Genomic DNA, 17,824 nt, shown 5'->3' with positions numbered 1-17,824 from the left:
ATCACTAGTCAAAGCAAACTAACCGATGTCCTCAAGAATCGCGTTAATAATGAACTAAAATGAACTAAGTCAAGAATCATGTTAATAATGCACCTTTCTTTGTCTTTGAGACGGTCAGCCGACGCTGAAGCACCCAATTTAATAATTCACAAATAACCTTCACAATTTTGATAATAAAGTATTCTATTTTCATCATATTTTATTGTCACCAAACTTCACTTCTTGAGTGTGTTTTATATAATAGACAAGTGCCGATTTTTTTTTTCAACACAATTAAACCCTCATAAACTATTCAACATTATTCAAAATACTCTTTCTAGGTCACTAATTAGTTGTAAAATGTTTCTTACAGTCAAACAATACACGAAGCAACTTTTCTGGATAGTAAGGTATGAAATGGACATTATGTGAATTACTGATTAAGTAAATTACTAATTAAAATGTACTGCCCCCACCAATTTTTTCTCGCTAGCCAGTTTTTTTAAACTTGTTTTTTAAAGTTTGGATACTTCTGGCCGTGTTTCGTTCTTTACTAGGTTGCAGCTGGAGTTGCAACCTTGGTGGAAAAAGAGCCAGTGGATGCTAGAAGCTACCACCAAAGCATTACTTATTGGCCAACAAGGTTTTATTTGAAGGTGATTTTGCGTACTTGTTTGTTCTTCTTCGTTAGATATGTTGGTCATTTTACTGTACTTAAATAAAAAAAAACAAGTTTTTTTAACTGAAAGTAAGGAGCAACATTAAAACTTAAAACGAACAAAAATTATTCCGTATATGAAAGGGGCTGTCCCCTCCTCAACGCCTCGCTCTTTACGCTAAAGTCTTTTGTTGTTTTAAAAAATAGAGTTGTGAAAAAGAGTCTAACTTTAGCGTAAAAAGCGAGGCGTTGAGGAGGGGAAAGCCCTTTTCATATACGGAATAATTTCTGTTTGTTTTAAGTTTTAATGTCGCTCCATACTTTCAGTTAAAAAAAACTTGCTCTTTATTTAATTTTTGAACGTTTTAGAATTAATGGAGGTTTTGATTTTGGCTCACCGTACATGAATAATTACAAAAAAATTGCATATTAATTATACTTTCATTTGGTTAAATGGCTTTCTCGAGAGTTGTTTAATTTTATTTAGGAACGTTTTTATTAGTAATAAATATACGTAACTTACGAATTAACTTACGTAACGAACTTCTATATCCATATATTTTTTATAAATATATTAGGGGGTTCGCCCCCTACTCAATACCTCGCTCTATACGCGAAAGTTCGAATTTTTTTCCAATTATTTAAAAATGAACCCTTAATAACAAAGGCCGTTAATTAGAATAAATAGCTCTTATGAAAGCACTAAAAAATCTTTGGCTTAAAGAGCAAGGAATTGACTAGGGGGCGAACCCAATCATATACTTAATGATTTCTGTTTGTTTTAAGTTTTGATGCTGCTCCTTACTTTCAGTTGAAAAACTTGTTATATTTTTTTATTTAATTTCTGATCAATTTTTTAAATAAGGCTGGGAAATCCAAAACCCCCTTCATAGCAATGTCCCTTCCCCCATGAAAACGTCCTCCCTGGAAAGATCCTGCCACATAACCCCCGACCCCCCCCCCACTACCAAAAAAATTCTCCCTTGAAAACGTCAGTATACTTCCCAATAACCAATACTATATGTAAACATTGGGTAAAGTTCATAAATTTCAGCCCTCTCCCCGGGGACTTTGGGGGATTAAGTTATCCTAAAAGACATATTTATTATATTTTTGACCATGTTGAATAAAATGGCTATCTCAAAATTTTTATCGGGTGACTTTAAGAAAAAAATGAGCGTGGGAGGGGGCCTAGTTGCCCTCTATTTTTTTTGGTCACTTAAAAAGGGCATTAGAACTTTTCGTTTCCATTAGAATGAGCCCTCTCGCAATATTCTAGGACCACTGGGTCGATACGATGACCCATGGGAAAAAAAACACAAAAAAAAAACAAATAAATACGTATTCGTGATCTTTCTTCTGGCAAAAAATACAAAATTTCACATTTTTGCAGATAAGAGCTTGAAACCTCTACAGTAGTGTTCTCTGATACGCTGAATCTGATGGTGTTATTTTCATCAAGGTTCTATAGATTTTAGGGGGTCTTTCCCTCTTTTTTCGAAAATCAGCCAAATTTTCTCAGGCGCGTAACTTTTGATGGGTCGGACTAATCTTGATGAAACTTATATATTTGAAATCAGTATTGAAATCTGATTCTTTTGATGTATCTATTGGTATCAAAATCCCGTGTTTTTATAGTTTCGGTTACTATTGAGCCGGGTCGCTCCTTACTTACAGTTCGTTACCACGAACTGTTTGATATTCGTTAATTATTTGTGTTTTTTTTTTCCTGGTTTGTACTTCTCTATTGCATTTTTGTAATATAACGAAAGAGGGTAAAATAAATTATTATTATTATTATTATTATTATATACTTGTCATGTATGGACGTTTATTAGATTGCCAAAAATATCATTTGATCTCATCAGCCAAACTTATTTAAGCAAAATTCAGATAGGTAGATGAATTCTGACCACTTTTCTTACCTTAATTACCTTACTTCACACTCTGGAGCGAAAATAAGGTTTATGTTGTAGTTTTGCTCCATGTCAAAGGCGGTAAATTTTTAAATCTTTTATTAACAGACCAGTGACATGCCTTGGGAGAGGTTTTGTGGGGAGATGCAATTGAAGCCCACTTTGTAACGTTAACTATTAAGTAGGTATGGTCCCAAGGAACCATTATTTGGGTTAAATTTGACACCGCCATCCAACAGCAACTTCAGAGAGAGTATACGAGATCATTTGGTGCGACAAGCGGCATTGGCCTCCAAGCAAGACGCTCCGAGGAGACCTGGCGTTAGCAGCTAGGTGGAGGGACGGTGTGTCCCACTTATACTTCCACGGCTTATTGTTTCGCTGTTTGTCAAGTCTTGAATAGAAAGACACAGTAATAGGTGCTGTCATTTTTTCGTCTTGCATGCTGTCTCAGTCATCGACAATATACTCGGTGAAAATATTTTGGCGTATTCTGGTCTTCACTGCTTCCTTAGCGAGCACATGCAAGTACTCTAGCATGGTGTACCTGAAAGTACCTGCAAGATAAGTAACGAGCAAAGATGTCAACGCTTTGAAATAAAATTCGCCAGTTTTCCGACAAAAATTGTGCCATAGGAGATTAATTTGTACCCTCTGAAGAGCAGCCTACAAGTTTACTGGCACAGAAAGAAAATGTTCGATTTTATGCAAATAAAACCAAATTACACAGGAAATTTTGTACTGTACCATAAGATTTTCAAATGTGCTGACTCGTACCAGGACATCTAAATTATGCCAAAAAAGATACAATTGCACCGCGTTGGCAAAGCTAATGACAAAGGTGTTTTATGGTTGGCAGCTATATTTGTAGGTCAACATCATGTGAACACTACACTGTCTGGAAGCGAGTGTTGGATGTTTCAGATGCTCTATTCTCTTGTCATATGATGTATTTCATACAACCGTATTGCGCTTGGTGACATAACCTTAAACTCTTTCAATTACACTGAGGAAGTACAGGGTCTATTCTACAAGGGGGGATCAGACATGCATCAAATCATAGGCAGCGCGCTAGCGCTGCCTAAGTAAAGAACGATGTGTCCACAGTGTGTTTCTTTTTCTTCAACAGGCACTTCGTATCGAAGGAGTTGTCGTAGAAACTTCGAAAAGGGCTCATTCGTTTGGAAATTGGGGTGGCTAGTGCCCTTTTTAATAGTCAAAAGTGATTGGAGTGCACCTACCCCCCCCCCCACGCCCATCCTTTCCCCAAACACATTCAATCAAAATTTCGAGAAAGCCATTTTGTTCCGCGTAGTTGATTTCCAGATAGAAAATGTGTTTTTGAGGAGGACACTCCCCCAAAACCCTCAGGGTAATGGTTTTAAGTTATGCCATGAGGGTATATAATGTACTTATATAAGTTATTGTCGCCGACGCTTCAAAACAGGCTCATTCGAGTGGAAAATCAAAGGGCTCATACCCTTTTTAATAGTCAACAATAATTGGAGGACAATTAGCCCCCCCACGCCCATCATTAACCCAAACACATCCAGTCAAAATTTTTAGATATCCATTATGTTCAGCGCCTTTGATTTCAGTATAGAAAATATTTTTTTGGGGAGGTCACTCACCCGCAACCCTCAAGGCAAGGGTTTTAAGGTATGCCCTGGGGGCATATAAGGTTTTTATATAAGGCATTGTCATAGAAACTTCAAAAAAGGCTCATTCGATTGGAACATCAAAGGGCGAGTGCCCTTTTTTAATAGTAAAAAGTGATTGGAGGGCACCTCGCGGCCCCCCCCCCCCCACGCCCATCATTCCCCCAAACAAATTCAATCAAAATTTTGAGATAGCCATTTTGTTCAGCGTAGTTGATTTCCAGATAAAAATATGTTTTTGAGGAGGACACTCCCCAATACCCTCAGGGCAAGGGTTTTAAGTTATGCCTTGGGGGCACATAAGGTTTTTATAGAAGTCGTTGTCGTAAAAACTTCAAAAAAGGCTCATTCGATTGGAAATTCAAAGGGCTAGTGCCCTTTTTAATAGTCAACAGTGATTGGAGGTTAACTCGCCCCCCCCCCCACGCCCATCATTCCCCCAATCACATCCAATCAAAATTTAGAGATAGCCATTTTGTTCAGCGTAGTTGATTCTCAAATAGAAAATATGTTTTTGAAGAGAACACTCCCCCACAACCCTCGGGCCAAGGATTTTAAATTATGCGATGAGGGTATATAAGAACAATTTTGGCACAATGTACTATTTACTATTTTTTTTTCCTTTAGAGCTGGGCACTTCATTGCTCGTCGTAGAAACCTCAAAAGGGGCTCATTCGCTTGGAAATTGAGAGTTCTAGTACCCTTTTTAATAGTCGAAAGTGATTGGAGGGCAACTAGCCCCCCCACGCCCATCGTTCCCCCAAACACATCCAATCAAAATTTTGAGATAACCATTTTGTTCAGCATAGTCGATTTTCAGATAGAAAATGTGTTTTTGAGGAGGACATTCCCCCACAACCCTCAGGGCAAGGATTTTAAGTTATGCCCTGGGGCCATATAAGGATTTTTATAGAAGGGGTTGTCGTAAAAACTTCAAAAAAGGCTCATTCGATTTGAAATTCAAAGGGCTAGTGCCCTTTTTAATAATCAAAAGTGATTGGAGGGCACCTAGGGCCCCCCCCCCCATGCCCATCATTTCCCCAAATACATCCAATCAAAATTGTTAGATAGCCATTTTGTTCAGCGTAGTTGATTTCCTGATAGAAAATATCTTTTTGAGGAGGACATTCCCCCACAACCCTCGGGGCAAGGGTTTTAAGTTATGCCCTGAGGGCATATAAGAACAATGTTGGCACAATGTACCATATATTATTTTTTTTACTTCAGAGCAGAGCACTTCATATGGAAGGTGTCGTCGTAGAGACTTCAAAAGGGGCTCATTCGATTGTAAATCGAGACTTCTAGGGTCCTTTTTAATAGTCGAAAGTGATTGGAGGGCAACAAGCCCCCCCCCCCCTCACAACCATCATTCCCCCAAACACATCCAATCAAAATTTTGAGATAACCATTTGTTCAGCGTAGTTGATTTCCAGATAGAAAATCTGTTTTTGAGGAGAACACTCCCCCAAAACCCTCGGGGCAAGGGTTTTAAGTTATGCCCTGGGGGCAAAAAAGTTTTTTTGTAGAAGGCGTTGTCGTAAATCAAAATTTTGAGATAGCCATTTTGTTCAGCGTAGTTGATTTCCAGATAGAAAATACGTTTTTGAGAAGGACACTCCCCCACAACCTTCGGGGTAAGGGTTTTAAGTTATGCCCTGGGGCATATAAGGTTTTTATAGAAGGCGTTGTCGTAGAAACTTCAAAACATGCTCATTCGATTGGAAATTCGAAGGGATAGTATTGTTTTTAATAGTCGAAAGTAATTGGAGGGCAACTATCCCCCCCTACGCCCATCATTCCCCCAAACACATCCAATCAAAATTTTGAGATAGCCATTTTGTTCAGCGTAGTTGATTTCCAGATGGCAAATATGTTTTTGAGGAGGACACTCCCCCATATCCCTCAGGGCAAGGGTTTTAAGTTATGCCCTGGGGGCATATAAGGTTTTTATAGAAGGCGTTGTTGTAGAACTTAAAAAAAGGCTCATTCGATTGGAAATTCAAAGGGCTAGTGCCATTTTTAATACTCGAAAGTGATTGGAGGGCGACTAGCCCCCCCCCCCACGCCCATCATACCCCCAAACACATCCAATCAAAATTTTAAGATAGCCATTTTGTTCAGCGTAGTTGATTTCCAGATAGAAATAGTGTTTTTGAGGAGGACACTCCCCCACAGCCCTCAGGGCAAGGGTTTTAAGTTATGCCTTGTGCTCATATGAGGTTTTAACAGAAGGCGTAGTCGTAGAAACTTCAAAAAAGCTCATTCGATTGGAAATTCAAAGGGCTAGTGCCCTTTTTAATAGTCAAAAGTGATTGGAGGGCAACGACGCCCATAATTCCCCCAAACAGATCCAATAAAAATTTTGAGATAGCCATTTTGTTCAGCGTAGTTGATTTCCAGATAGAAAATATATTTTTGAGGAGGAAACTTCCCCACAACCCTCAGGGCAAGGATTATAAGTTATGCCCTGGGGGTATATAAGGTTTTTATTGAAATCTTTGTCGTAGAAACCTGAAAACGGCTCATTCGATTTGAAATTCAAAGGGATAGTACCCTTTTTAATAGTCGAAAGTGATGGGAGGGCTAGCCCCCCTCCCACGCCCATCATTCCCCCAAACACATCCAATCAAAATTTTCAGATAGCCATTTTGTTCAGCGTCGTTGATTTCCAGACAGAAAATATCTTTTTGAAGAGGACACTCCACTCCCCCATAACCCTCGGGGCAAGGGTTTTAAGTTATGCGCTTAGGGCATATAAGAACAATGTTGGCTCAATGTACCATATATTATTTTTTTAATTCGGAGCAGGACACTTCATATGGAAGGGGTCGTCGTAGAGACTTCAAAAGGGGCTCATTCGATTGGAAATCGAGAGTTCTAGGGCCTTTTTAATACTCGACAGTGATTGGAGGGCAGCTAGCCCCCCACACCCATCATTCCCCCAAACACATCCGATAAAAATTTTGAGATAACCATTTTGTTCAGCGTAGTTGATTTCCAGATAGAAAATGTGTTTTTGAGGAGAACACTCCCCCACAACCCTCAGCGCAAGGGTTTTAAATTATGCCCTGGGGGAATATGAGATTTTTTATAGAAAGCGTTGTCATAGAAACTTCAAAACCGGCTCATTCGATTGGAAATTCGAAGGGCTAGTACCCTTTTTAATAGTCGAAAGTGACTGCAGGGCAACTAGCCCCCCCCCCCCGCCCATCATTCCCCCAAACAAATCCAATCAAAATTTTGAGATAGCCATTTTGTTCAGCGTAGTTTATTTCCAGATAGAAAATACGTTTTTGAGAAGGACGTTCCCCCACAACCCTCAGGGCAAGGGTTTTAAGTTATGGTCTGGGGTCATTTAAGGTTTTTATAGAAGGCGTTGTCGTAGAAACTTCAAAACAGGCTCATTCGATTGGAAATTCAAAGGGCTAGTACCCTTTTTAATAGTCGAACGTAATTGGAGGGCAACTAGCCACCCCCCAACCCCCCTACGCCCATCCTTCCCCCAAACACATCCAATAAAATTTTGAGATAGCCATTTTGTTCAGCGTAATTGATTTCCAGAGGGAAAATTTGTTTTTGAGGAGGACACTCCCCCAGAGCCCTCAGGGCAAGGTTTTTAAGTTATGCCCTGGGGGAATATAAGTTTTTTATAGAAGGCGGTGTCGTAAAAACTTCAAAAAAGGCTCATTCGATTGGAAAGTCAAAGGGCTGGTGCCCTTTTTAATACTCGAAAGTGATTGGAGGGCAACTAGTCCCCCCCCACGCCCATCATTTCCCGAAACACATCCAATCAAAATTTTGAGATAGCCATTTTGTTAAGCGTAGTTGATTTCCAGATAGAAAATATATTTTCGAGAAGGACACTCCCCCACAACCCTTGGGGCAAGGGTTTTAAGTTATGCCCTGAGGGCATGTAAGAACGATGTTGGCACAGTGTACTATCTATTATTTTTTTTTCCTTTAGAGCTGGTCACCTCATAAGGAAGGGGTCATCGTAGATACTACAAAAGGGCTTATGCAATTGGAAGTGGACAGTTCTAGGATCCTTTTTAGAAGTCGAAAATGATTTAAGGGCCACTAGCCCCCCCCCCCTACGACCATCATTTCCCCAAACACATCCAATCAATTTTCGACATAACACCTTTAAATTAGGTGTTGTTTTCTTAGACCACACTGCCGTTCAAAGACGAACAAATAAACTTTCAAATGGGGATAAATCCATTTATTTTGACAGTGAAAAAAACAGGTACAAAAGTCCAGATATTTCTGTCACATATACAGCGACCGTCTTCAGTAGAAGTACTAAAAAAATAAAATTGAAACTAGCATATTCATATGTAACAATATATATAACTTTTTGGGTCATTCACAAAATAATGAACTTCCGGAATATTCACTGGATTATTTTCAGAGAGAGTTCGTTGACAAAGATCATTCTAAGTTCTTGATGTAAATTTTCTTCTTTAATCTTGCCCAAATGTAAAACAAATTTCCAATGAAAGTGGTAAAGCCTTCTGTGTCTTCTAATTGCAAACCAAATGTTGAGTTTTTAGATGTTTACTGGGTTGGTCTCATTTCCCCATATATACGTCATTGGAAATTACCAATTTCATTGGAAATTTGTTTTACATTTGGGCAAGATTAAAGAAGAAAATTTGCACCAAGAACTTTAAATGAACTTTGTCAATGAACTCTCTCTGAAAATAATCCAGTGAATAATAAGGAAGTTCATTATTTTGCTAATGACTGGAAAAGTTATTTATTTTGTTATAAATAACTTTTCACGCCCATCATTCCCCCAAACACATCAGATAAAAATTCTGAGATTGCCATTTTGTTCAGTGTAGTTGATTTCCAGATAGAAAATATTTTTTTGAGGAGGACACTTCCCCACAATCCTCAGAGCAAGGATTATAAGTTATGCCCTGGGGGTATATAAGGTTTTTATTGAAATCTTTGTCGTAGAAACTTGAAAAGGGCTAATTCGATTTGAAATTCAAAGGGATAGTACCCTTTTTAATAGTAGAAAGTGATGTGAGGGCAACTAACCCCCCTCTCACGCCCACCATTTATCAAAACACATCCAATCAAAAGTTTTAGATAGCCATTTTATTCAACGTAGGTGAAAGTTTTGGAAATTAGGTCTTTCAGGATGACAACCCTCCCCCCACAGCCCTCAGGGCAAGGGTTGTAAATTATGTCCTGGGGCATATAAAGTAGTAATTGAAAGCGTTGTTGTAGAAACTTCATATGGTCTCATTCAATTCGAAATTGAAAGGGCTCGTGCCTTTTTTACTACTTGAAAGTGATTGGATAGCGACTAACGCCCCTCTCACACCCACCGTTTTCCAAGACACATCCAATAAAAATTTTAAGATATCTATTTTGTTCAACGTAGTTGAACGTTCTGGACATTAGGTCTTTTAGGATGATAACCCCCTCAGAGCCCTCAGTGCAAGGGTTGTAAGTTATGCCCTGGGGGCATATAAGGTTTATATAGAAAGTTGTTGTACAAATCATAGGCAGCACAATCGCGCTGCCTAAGTAAAGAACGGGGACACTCGAGAACGAGACAAGAACGGGGACTAAGTAAAGATAAGGACACTCCCCCACAACCCTCAGGTAAAGGGTTTTAAGTTATGTCCTAAGGGCACATAAGAACTATGTTGGCAGAATATATTATATTTTTTCCTTTAGACCAGGGCAGTTTGTGTCGAAGAAGTTATCTTAGAAACTTTAAAAATCCCTCATTCGATCAAAAATGGGAGTAGCTTGTGCTCGTACTAATAGTCGAAATTCATTGGAATGCAACTAACACCCCTCTCACGCCCACCTTTTCCCCAAACACATCCAATCAAAATTTTGAGATAGCCATGTAGTTTAACGTAGTTGAAAGTTCTGAAAATTCGGTCTTAGATAATGACAGCCACCCTAACAGACCTTAGGGTAAGGGTTGTAATTTATGCCCTGGAGCATATAAGGTGTTAATAGAAAGCGTTGTAGTTTCCAAAAGGGCTCATTCGATTGGAAATCGAAAGGCTTATTGCCCTTTTTTATAGTCGAAAGTGATTGGAAGGCTTGACATTTTTATAGTAAAGATCGAAGTGGGTATAATGTATTATTTTTTTTGTTGTTGTTGTTGTTTAGACCAGGGCACTTCCTATCGAAGGTCATTCGATTGAAAATAGAAAGGGCTGATGCCCTTTTTAATAGTCGAAAGTTATTTGAGGGCAACTAACCCCCCTTCCACTCCCACCTTCCCACGCCCATCCTCCCAAGCCAACCCTCCCATTTCTGCTCTTAAAATTTAACCAAATCAAAATAGCGTAAGTGTATCCAAGCTATCAAAAAAAGTAAACAGATTTTTTTGCAAATGGTATCAAGTTTTCCATTTCAGGTCAACTAAAGGAGGTACGAAACTAAATTAAACAGTACTATTAGTGTCCAGATTTTTAAAAAAGGTGTATGTTGTTAAAAATTGCTGAAAATTTTTCTCCAGCATACAAATAGCAGGCCAAACTATAAAGTCTTAAAAAACGAATAGATTTAAAGTATATATATTATAAAGTAGTGGAGAAAACTTATCCAGAGGGTCTTCTAGGGACGCCCCTTCCCCCTCCCTAAAAAATTAGATTGTATAGATATTTGCTTCCACATAGAACTAACACTAATGGGTGAAGATTTTTGGTCAGGTGACCAGCATAACAAAATATCATAGGGGTCCTTTTTAAGTCATAAAACTTTTATTAGGCAAAAGTAATGTGCATTTTAGCAGAGAGCGACAGCAGAGTTGTTATGAGCCAAACATATCCTCTAACAGCAACTTGATTTTACATTAGTATAATAGTGGCTAAAATAGAAGCTTTAAACACGGTGGAATGGAAGAGGGGTGTTCGACCGTGTCAAACTTTAGATGCCTATGCAATGCACTGCAATAATTTGACAACACTGGCACTGATTACAGTAATTTACTTACACATTATTGCGGAAATAGTGAAAAACTCTATCACGAATGCTAGAATCATGAGATTTTAACAAAAGATTTGCAGCAGAAGCCTTCTCGTTATTCTGCCATGTCTTCAATGCACGGTGTTTCAGGATACCTAAAATGTTCACATGAATTAATTATTATTAGTGCTTAATATTAGTAAACAAAAAACTAATTTGCAGTTGAGTAAGCTACTTAATGATACTAAATTTTTCGGCATACCGAAATTGATCTAAGTGAATATAGGCGCACACCCTTTCCAACCCTAAGGCAGCCTTTTTATGATGAAGAAGGGTTTGTAATTTGAAGAAATTTCAAGCCTCTAATTTCAATTTCGTGAAGTTGGAGAGAGTCCTTCATAAAACTCAAAAGATAGGGATAAACATTCTCCTGTTATCCCTTCCATGTGCAACTATGCGTTGAACTATTCAGCAGAAATTGCATCTTCCTGTCTCTACATTTCCATTTCCTGAAGTTGGAAAGAGTCCATCATAAAAATCAAAAGATAGTGATAAACATTCTCCTGTTATCCCTTCCATGTGCAACTATGCGTTGAACTATTCAGCAGAAATTGCATCTTCCTGTCTCTACATTTCCATTTCCTGAAGTTGGAGAGAGTCCTTCATAAAACTCAAAAGATAGGGATAAACATTCTCCTGTTATCCCTTCCATGTGCAACTATGCGTTGAACTATTCAGCAGAAATTGCATCTTCCTGTCTCTACATTTCCATTTCCTGAAGTTGGAGAGAGTCCTTCATAAAACTCAAAAGATAGGGATAAACATTCTCCTGTTATCCCTTCCATGTGCAACTATGCGTTGAACTATTCAGCAGAAATTGCATCTTCCTGTCTCTACATTTCCATTTCCTGAAGTTGGAGAGAGTCCTTCATAAAACTCAAAAGATAGGGATAAACATTCTCCTGTTATCCCTTCCATGTGCAACTATGCGTTGAACTATTCAGCAGAAATTGCATCTTCCTGTCTCTACATTTCAATTTCGTGAAGTTGGAGAGAGTCCTTCATAAAACTCAAAAAATAGGGATAAACATTCTCCTGTTATCCCTTCCATGTGCAACTATGCGTTGAACTATTCAGCAGAAATTGCATCTTCCTGTCTCTACATTTCAATTTCCTGAAGTTGGAGAGAGTCCTTCATAAAACTCAAAAGATACGGATAAACATTCTCCTGTTATCCCTTCCATGTGCAACTATGCGTTGAACTATTCAGCAGAAATTGCATCTTCCTGTCTCTACATTTCAATTTCGTGAAGTTGGAGAGAGTCCTTCATAAAACTCAAAAGATAGGGATAAACATTCTCCTGTTATCCCTTCCATGTGCAACTATGCGTTGAACTTTTCAGCAGAAATTGCATCTTCCTGTCTCTACATTTCAATTTCGTGAAGTTGGAGAGAGTCCTTCATAAAACTCAAAAGATAGGGATAAACATTCTCCTGTTATCCCTTCCATGTGCAACTATGCGTTGAACTATTCAGCAGAAATTGCATCTTCCTGTCTCTACATTTCAATTTCCTGAAGTTGGAGAGAGTCCTTCATAAAACTCAAAAGATAGGGATAAACATTCTCCTGTTATCCCTTCCATGTGCAACTATGCGTTGAACTATTCAGCAGAAATTGCATCTTCCTGTCTCTACATTTCAATTTCGTGAAGTTGGAGAGAGTCCTTCATAAAACTCAAAAGATAGGGATAAACATTCTCCTGTTATCCCTTACATGTGCAACTATGCGTTGAACTATTCAGCAGAAATTGCATCTTCCTGTCTCTACATTTCAATTTCGTGAAGTTGGAGAGAGTCCTTCATAAAACTCAACAGATAGGGATAAACATTCTCCTGTTATCCCTTCCATGTGCAACTATGCGTTGAACTATTCAGCAGAAATTGCATCTTCCTGTCTCTACATTTCAATTTCGTGAAGTTGGAGAGAGTCCTTCATAAAACTCAAAAGATAGGGATACACAGTCTCCTGTTATCCCTTCCATGTGCAACTATGCGTTGAACTATTCAGCAGAAATTGCATCTTCCTGTCTCTATATTTCAATTTCGTGAAGTTGGAGAGAGTCCTTCATAAAACTCAAAAGATAGGGATAAACATTCTCCTGTTATCCCTTCCATGTGCAACTATGCGTTGAACTATTCAGCAGAAATTGCATCTTCCTGTCTCTACATTTCCATTTCCTGAAGTTGGAGAGAGTCCTTCATAAAACTCAAAAGATAGGGATAAACATTCTCCTGTTATCCCTTCCATGTGCAACTATGCGTTGAACTATTCAGCAGAAATTGCATCTTCCTGTCTCTACATTTCCATTTCCTGAAGTTGGAGAGAGTCCTTCATAAAACTCAAAAGATAGGGATAAACATTCTCCTGTTATCCCTTCCATGTGCAACTATGCGTTGAACTATTCAGCAGAAATTGCATCTTCCTGTCTCTACATTTCAATTTCGTGAAGTTGGAGAGAGTCCTTCATAAAACTCAAAAGATAGGGATAAACATTCTCCTGTTATCCCTTCCATGTGCAACTATGCGTTGAACTATTCAGCAGAAATTGCATCTTCCTGTCTCTACATTTCAATTTCGTGAAGTTGGAGAGAGTCCTTCATAAAACTCAAAAGATAGGGATAAACATTCTCCTGTTATCCCTTCCATGTGCAACTATGCGTTGAACTATTCAGCAGAAATTGCATCTTCCTGTCTCTACATTTCAATTTCGTGAAGTTGGAGAGAGTCCTTCAAAAAACTCAAAAGATAGGGATAAACATTCTCCTGTTATCCCTTCCATGTGCAACTATGCGTTGAACTATTCAGCAGAAATTGCATCTTCCTGTCTCTACATTTCAATTTCGTGAAGTTGGAGAGAGTCCTTCATAAAACTCAAAAGATAGGGATAAACATTCTCCTGTTATCCCTTCCATGTGCAACTATGCGTTGAACTATTCAGCAGAAATTGCATCTTCCTGTCTCTACATTTCAATTTCGTGAAGTTGGAGAGAGTCCTTCATAAAACTCAAAAGATAGGGATAAACATTCTCCTGTTATCCCTTCCATGTGCAACTATGCGTTGAACTATTCAGCAGAAATTGCATCTTACTGTCTCTACATTTCAATTTCGTGAAGTTGGAGAGAGTCCTTCATAAAACTCAATAGATAGGGATAAACATTCTCCTGTTATCCCTTCCATGTGCAACTATGCGTTGAACTATTCAGCAGAAATTGCATCTTCCTGTCTCTACATTTCAATTTCGTGAAGTTGGAGAGAGTCCTTCATAAAACTCAAAAGATAGGGATAAACATTCTCCTGTTATCCCTTCCATGTGCAACTATGCGTTGAACTATTCAGCAGAAATTGCATCTTCCTGTCTCTACATTTCCATTTCCTGAAGTTGGAGAGAGTCCTTCATAAAACTCAAAAGATAGGGATAAACATTCTCCTGTTATCCCTTCCATGTGCAACTATGCGTTGAACTATTCAGCAGAAATTGCATCTTCCTGTCTCTACATTTCCATTTCCTGAAGTTGGAGAGAGTCCTTCATAAAACTCAAAAGATAGGGATAAACATTCTCCTGTTATCCCTTCCATGTGCAACTATGCGTTGAACTATTCAGCAGAAATTGCATCTTCCTGTCTCTACATTTCAATTTCGTGAAGTTGGAGAGAGTCCTTCATAAAACTCAAAAGATAGGAATAAACATTCTCCTGTTATCCCTTCCATGTGCAACTATGCGTTGAACTATTCAGCAGAAATTGCATCTTCCTGTCTCTACATTTCAATTTCGTGAAGTTGGAGAGAGTCCTTCATAAAACTCAAAAGATAGGGATAAACATTCTCCTGTTATCCCTTCCATGTGCAACTATGCGTTGAACTATTCAGCAGAAATTGCATCTTCCTGTCTCTACATTTCAATTTCGTGAAGTTGGAGAGAGTCCTTCATAAAACTCAAAAGATAGGGATAAACATTCTCCTGTTATCCCTTCAATGTGAAACTATGCGTTGAACTATTCAGCAGAAATTGCATCTTCCTGTCTCTACATTTCAATTTCGTGAAGTTGGAGAGAGTCCTTCATAAAACTCAAAAGATAGGGATAAACATTCTCCTGTTATCCCTTCCATGTGCAACTATGCGTTGAACTATTCAGCAGAAATTGCATCTTCCTGTCTCTACATTTCCATTTCCTGAAGTTGGAGAGAGTCCTTCATAAAACTCAAAAGATAGGGATAAACATTCTCCTGTTATCCCTTCCATGTGCAACTATGCGTTGAACTATTCAGCAGAAATTGCATCTTCCTGTCTCTACATTTCCATTTCCTGAAGTTGGAGAGAGTCCTTCATAAAACTCAAAAGATAGGGATAAACATTCTCCTGTTATCCCTTCCATGTGCAACTATGCGTTGAACTATTCAGCAGAAATTGCATCTTCCTGTCTCTACATTTCCATTTCCTGAAGTTGGAGAGAGTCCTTCATAAAACTCAAAAGATAGGGATAAACATTCTCCTGTTATCCCTTCCATGTGCAACTATGCGTTGAACTATTCAGCAGAAATTGTATCTTCCTGTCTCTACATTTCAATTTCGTGAAGTTGGAGAGAGTCCTTCATAAAACTCAAAAGATAGGGATAAACATTCTCCTGTTATCCCTTCCATGTGCAACTATGCGTTGAACTATTCAGCAGAAATTGCATCTTCCTGTCTCTACATTTCCATTTCCTGAAGTTGGAGAGAGTCCTTCATAAAACTCACAAGATAGGGATAAACATTCTCCTGTTATCCCTTCCATGTGCAACTATGCGTTGAACTATTCAGCAGACATTGCATCTTCCTGTCTCTACATTTCAATTTCGTGAAGTTGGAGAGAGTCCTTCATAAAACTCAAAAGATAGGGATAAACATTCTCCTGTTATCCCTTCCATGTGCAACTATGCGTTGAACTATTCAGCAGAAATTGCATCTTCCTGTCTCTACATTTCCATTTCCTGAAGTTGGAGAGAGTCCTTCATAAAACTCAAAAGATAGGGATAAACATTCTCCTGTTACCCCTTCCATGTGCAACTATGCGTTGAACTATTCAGCAGAAATTGCATCTTCCTGTCTCTACATTTCAATTTCGTGAAGTTGGAGAGAGTCCTTCATAAAACTCAAAAGATAGTGATAAACATTCTCCTGTTATCCCTTCCATGTGCAACTATGCGTTGAACTATTCAGCAGAAATTGCATCTTCCTGTCTCTACATTTCAATTTCGTGAAGTTGGAGAGAGTCCTTCATAAAACTCAAAAGATAGGGATAAACATTCTCCTGTTATCCCTTCCATGTGCAACTATGCGTTGAACTATTCAGCAGAAATTGCATCTTCCTGTCTCTACATTTCCATTTCCTGAAGTTGGAGAGAGTCCTTCATAAAACTCAAAAGATAGGGATAAACATTCTCCTGTTATCCCTTCCATGTGCAACTATGCGTTGAACTATTCAGCAGAAATTGCATCTTCCTGTCTCTACATTTCCATTTCCTGAAGTTGGAGAGAGTCCTTCATAAAACTCAAAAGATAGGGATAAACATTCTCCTGTTATCCCTTCCATGTGCAACTATGCGTTGAACTATTCAGCAGAAATTGCATCTTCCTGTCTCTACATTTCCATTTCCTGAAGTTGGAGAGAGTCCTTCATAAAACTCAAAAGATAGGGATAAACATTCTCCTGTTATCCCTTCCATGTGCAACTATGCGTTGAACTATTCAGCAGAAATTGTATCTTCCTGTCTCTACATTTCAATTTCGTGAAGTTGGAGAGAGTCCTTCATAAAACTCAAAAGATAGGGATAAACATTCTCCTGTTATCCCTTCCATGTGCAACTATGCGTTGAACTATTCAGCAGAAATTGCATCTTCCTGTCTCTACATTTCCATTTCCTGAAGTTGGAGAGAGTCCTTCATAAAACTCAAAAGATAGGGATAAACATTCTCCTGTTATCCCTTCCATGTGCAACTATGCGTTGAACTATTCAGCAGAAATTGCATCTTCCTGTCTCTACATGTCAATTTCGTGAAGTTGGAGAGAGTCCTTCATAAAACTCAAAAGATAGGGATAAACATTCTCCTGTTATCCCTTCCATGTGCAACTATGCGTTGAACTATTCAGCAGAAATTGCATCTTCCTGTCTCTACATTTCCATTTCCTGAAGTTGGAGAGAGTCCTTCATAAAACTCAAAAGATAGGGATAAACATTCTCCTGTAACCCCTTCCATGTGCAACTATGCGTTGAACTATTCAGCAGAAATTGCATCTTCCTGTCTCTACATTTCCATTTCCTGAAGTTGGAGAGAGTCCTTCATAAAACTCAAAAGATAGGGATAAACATTCTCCTGTTATCCCTTCCATGTGCAACTATGCGTTGAACTATTCAGCAGAAATTGCATCTTCCTGTCTCTACATTTCAATTTCGTGAAGTTGGAGAGAGTCCTTCATAAAACTCAAAAGATAGGGATAAACATTCTCCTGTTATCCCTTCCATGTGAAACTATGCGTTGAACTATTCAGCAGAAATTGCATCTTCCTGTCTCTACATTTCCATTTCCTGAAGTTGGAGAGAGTCCTTCATAAAACTCAAAAGAT

At 38.6% G+C, this 17,824-nt stretch overlaps 1 protein-coding gene across 1 annotated transcript in view; it reads right to left on the bottom strand.

The window, feature by feature from the left end:
• Positions 1–17,824, bottom strand: part of Sse (extra spindle pole bodies like 1, separase) — a 125,464-nt gene that overhangs the window by 68,697 nt on the left and 38,943 nt on the right. The window contains exon 2 of the mRNA XM_089100139.1: positions 11,188–11,314. Within this exon, the coding sequence (XP_088956265.1) occupies positions 11,188–11,314 (127 nt within the window). The remainder of the gene's footprint in view (positions 1–11,187; positions 11,315–17,824) is intronic.

The sequence above is a fragment of the Artemia sp. Qi Xiang Cuo genome, chromosome 14 (genome assembly GCF_049724085.1).
Source record: "Artemia sp. Qi Xiang Cuo chromosome 14, ASM4972408v1, whole genome shotgun sequence".
NCBI lineage: Eukaryota > Metazoa > Arthropoda > Branchiopoda > Anostraca > Artemiidae > Artemia > Artemia sp. Qi Xiang Cuo.
This window is presented reverse-complemented; position numbering and strand designations above follow the sequence as displayed.